Source organism: Clytia hemisphaerica, unplaced genomic scaffold (genome assembly GCF_902728285.1).
Source record: "Clytia hemisphaerica strain Z4C2 unplaced genomic scaffold, Clytia hemisphaerica genome assembly, whole genome shotgun sequence".
NCBI lineage: Eukaryota > Metazoa > Cnidaria > Hydrozoa > Leptothecata > Clytiidae > Clytia > Clytia hemisphaerica.
Window position 1 is genome coordinate 618 of NW_027103414.1, and position 4,760 is coordinate 5,377.

Sequence of the window (4,760 nt, forward strand, 5' to 3'; positions counted from 1 at the left end):
CATAAATATCAAGATTACGGCATGAATATCAAGATTACGGCATGACTATCAAGATTACGGCATGAATATCAAGATTACGGCATGAATATCAAGTTTACGTCATGAATATCAAGATTTTACGGCATGAACATCAAGATTACGGCATGAATATCAAGATTTTACGGCATGACTATCAAGATTACGGCATAAATATCAAGATTACGACATGAATACAAGAAATGGTGGAAACTCACTGATTCTCCATATGGTTGTTGATGTAGTCAAGTTCGCGCGGCGATTCGATGCTTACCAGGTCACCGCCAACAGTTCTGCATTTGTGTCTGGCTTTACTGAAACTCCTTGTGAAGCCAACGAAAACATACGTCTTGTTTCCCAGTTCCCCGTATGCTACGAAATGATAAAAAGTTAGCTTGGTTATTTTGAATTTTTCGATTATGATTTTATGTGAAATATGAGTAATGGTAACTTATTTTTTTCTATTGGGGTAAGTTCAAAATCTAAAAATTGACAAGTGTTATGCCCTTGACATTTTGACAAGTGATAGATATGGATAACAAAATATCGGTTCGGCCACCTGTCCGTTTGGTATTTTACAGACCCGTATGTAAATTTGTTAAAAGTCATGTATTGGGTGATCGGATCAGTCAATTTGAATGGTATTTGTTTTCTGAGGCTGATTTGTTTAACATAATCACAAATAATTCATATAAAAAATTCTGTCCAATTAGTTTTAAGTACTTTGCAGACCAGTCTGTAATATTCACGTTGACCTCTCACCCCCCACCGAATCTCAACGTTGACCCCTCATCCCCCACCGAATCTCAACGTTGACTCCTAATCCCCCACCGAATCTCAACGTTGACCCCTCATCCCCCACCGAATCTCAAAAACTACAAGCGCTTCCGAGTTGAAATGTGATAGATATTGACCACTGAAACATCTTGTTTTGTTGGTATTTTACAGAACGGTCCGTATTATACCCAAAATGTTCCCGAGAAAAGGAGGGGACATAAAATCTTAAAAAATATTGTCACCCAATAGTGCAGTCCACGAAATGAAATCCCCGCAAAATTTTATCCCATTACACGCTATAAGAATATCAGGGTGAAAATTGGCCAAATCGTAAGAATACCCTAAGAATACCCTAAGAATGGGTAGAAGAATTTCACAGAATTTAATAAGAATACAGTCAATTTGTATTTGGTTAACAGAAAAAACTGCTTCCTTTGTTAGAGATAAATTTAAACTTTGAGGTAGAAATGTAATTTTAGCTCCAAATGTTCATTCAAAAGTCCAAAACTCTCAAAATGGTCATTTCTCGTGTTTGTAAAAAAGTCAAGTCTGAAAAAGTAAGAATACGTTAAGAATATTTCACCCTCAATTTTGACAATTTCTTAAGAATACTTGACCCTCATCCAAAGTATTCTTATAAAAAAAACGTGTATTAAAGTACAAATAAAAAGTGAAATGCTTACTGACACCCAACATACACTTGTGGTTGCCATCATATCCATTATTTAAAATAGCACATTCTCCTTCATCGCCTTGCTCTGGTATGTGCGCCCTACAACACGCCTTGTTAACGCCACAATATTTTGTACACCACCCTGTTTTGCCACCACACTTGTTGTAACAGCCGTCAGTTTCGTAGGAATATTTTGCTGTGCAGAATTTGGTTGTTGATGCTTTGTCGAAGGTGGTCGAATCCGAACGCTTTTTGAAAGCAACCTAAAGTGTGGAAACAGCTAACTCTCGCTAATTCGAATCTTTCTCTGTAATTCGAACTAACGTCAAGTCCCCGTCAATAAGAAGTTCTCTTAACAAAACCTTACAGATTTTTACAACATTTTACGTCACCTTGTACAATAATGTATTTAGTGTATCTTTTTTGAATTTCATTTACTTTTTTAACATCTAGCACTGAAGATGGTTTTAACGAAAAGCTTTTACTGAAAATAAAAATAAAACTTGTTATTTTTCTTACCAAGCATAAAAATGTTCTTAAACATGTTTTTATTTTGACCAATTCGTGAGTATTTTTTGACTATTTTCCTAAGAAAAAGGGTTTTTTGTGGCCACAAAGCCCTAAAATGTTCTTAACTTGTTCTTGACATTTGGGTCATCGAAGCAAAAATGTTCTTATATAGCTTGTTCTTATAAAAAAACGTGCACTCCGCTTTCAAAAAAAACACTACATGTTTTTTATAAGAACAAACTATGTAACAACATAAGTCTTCGATGGCCAAAAGATTAAGTACAACTTAGAACATTTTACTAAGGCTTTGTGAACTCTAAAACACCCAATTTCTTAAGAAATTGCTTCAAAATGCTCACAAAATGGTGAAAATCTTTATCCTTGAAACTCAAAAAGTTAAGAACATTCGAAGACTTTAAAAATTTTGGACGTTCTTATAAAAAATCAGTCTGAAAAGCAAACTGCACAGGTACGCAGGTAAAGAATAGCTATTTTCATATTGTGCTAGGTTAAAAATTTCAAGAGAGTTAAGGCTTAAGTGAAGTTTTTTCGCGTTAGTGCAATGCAACATGCTCCATCCCACCATTACAAGAAAAAAGTGCGTGTCTCATGGTTTCTTTTTTTGTTTAATTGGACAAAAAGTGAGGGAAATACTCAAAAGACTCGCTGATTTTGTCCCTGGGACAAAAGTGAGAGAAACAACAAATGTTATTAAAAGAAAAATGGGGTGGAGACACGTGAAAGTGTTTCAGGTTGGTGCGATGGAGCATGTTGCATTGCGCCAACGCCTTTAAAATGTGATATTTTTCACTTACACTTGAGCACACCATCAGCGTGTCCGTACCAACATTTATGTCTGTAGTATTCTGGTCTGTAGTTTTGTCGTCAGTATTCTGGTCTGTAGTTTTGTTGTTTGTCTCGGTAGAGTACAAAGTACAATTCTGCATATCATCAAGAACAGAGAAATCACAATTTTCATCTTTCTCACACAACAAAACACACTCAGTTACCATGTAAACACCAGCTACCATTTTGATTTTTGTTCCACTAAACGATTTTGCGCTTCGCAGATACAATTCGGTAGTCTTGTTGTTGATTGAGACTTCAGTCTGGACAACAGACACTGGTATTGGTGGGGCAACAGACACTGGTATTGGTGGAGCTTCAGACCCTGGTATTAGTGGAGCTCCAGCGTCAACGGGCCCATATTTTAAGATGAGGAATATTGCAATGAGAATTATATGGTTTAATAAAGGAACCACGATACCATCCATTTTACTTGGTGCTTCTAGATCTATCTTTTTGTTCACTTTCAACAGATTCAAATTTAAATACACCTTTTCGACCGAAATGCATTTTTTTGTCCGTTTTATCCCACTAAAACCGTCCCAGTCCTTTTTTCGCACCTATAGACAGTAGAAAAATGTGTCAAAAAAGGATTGGATCGAGTATAGTGGGATAAAAGTGGCACGCACCTGACCGCGCAACTACGGTCGAAAAGGTGTATTGACCCTTGCTCTTGTAGTTAGTATCAATTTTACATTTTTTGACTCAATTTACTAATTCTTGAATATGTTTTACATGTTTTCAATATATACCCCGATTGCAATAAATAATTTAAACGCTTAATTTTTTAAACTCTCAAGTGTTGTGTACACTAACAAGATTGTTCGGTTCTCTTGAAAAAAAGATATCTTTCATCAACAAATTTTTATCTTACTTATTTCAAGAAATTTATATTTCATGTGAAATTTTTTTTCGCCCTCGTAAGCCTGGTTTGTTTAATTCATCCTTGGCTATATTATTTTGATAAACTTAATAGGTATTATGGAAAATATAATTTTTAAAACTGCGCGCTAACAAACGGAGAAACAACGTTTTCTGATTACAAATTTCTTTCACATCGAGTGTTTTCATTTTATAAGTAATAACTTTCACTGGCAGAGAGAGAGAGAGAGCTTTTCCAAATTTGTAATTAATTACAAATATCCAAATTGATTTGAAAGGGATCTCTTCAATTATTCTTTCTAATAAGCACCCCTGTTTCACAGCCCCGATGGAACTTTTTTTTTAGTGGGGATAAAAATCCCTATCGAAATCTTAATGGGGATAGAAATTTTATCGTTCCAAGGTTAGAAAATCCACTGGGGATGGTTTTAGAGTGCAATTTTTAAACATGGATTTTGAGTGGGGATGAAATCAAAGCTAATTTCCCAGTGAGGCTGAAATCCCAGGGTATTTTGCCACCGGAGATCAAATCTTTGCCAAATTTTCCAGTGAGGATGGGGTCCCGGTGGGTCTGTGACACAGGGATGTTCATAAATACAAGTTTAGTATACAGGGTGTCCCGAGAAAAAAGTTCTGTGTCAGAAAAAAGGACTAAGTACAAGTAGAGCTTTTAAAATTATCAAAGAAAAGTTTCATAAAATGCTCATTAGAAGGTACCCTAATGTCGACAACCCCCTCCTTATCATGACATTTCTTATAAGGGCCTTCCCTTAAAAAGATTAATAAGATAATACTTGGTATAAATTGGTTTAAGTGAATCGACTCTTCTCTAAAATAATATCCGGATTCTCAAAAAATCTACAAAATAACAATTATGGTATATAAAACCCATATCACTGTATTTCACGGATTATCAACGAACCCAGTCCATCATATTCAAGTCAAAGCTCGAGAATGGACCATTACAGTAAAATCAGAAAGTGCTGTCCAATTTTTACATTTTAAGTGACCCCGTGCGACCCCACACTGAAATTCTGCATTCTAATTAATTTTCTTC

At 35.4% G+C, this 4,760-nt stretch overlaps 1 protein-coding gene across 1 annotated transcript; it reads right to left on the minus strand.

Annotated features, from left to right (window-relative positions):
• Positions 1-233: 233 nt before the first annotated feature.
• On the minus strand, positions 234-3,249 carry LOC136797442 (uncharacterized; the record flags this gene model as incomplete). Its single annotated transcript, XM_067054017.1, has 3 exons — positions 2,791-3,249; positions 1,476-1,728; positions 234-387 (listed from the first exon to the last, which is right to left on the minus strand). Coding segments are annotated over exons 1-3 (866 nt in total), but the record flags the coding sequence as incomplete, so codon positions are not given.
• Between the last annotated feature and the right edge of the window lie 1,511 nt (positions 3,250-4,760).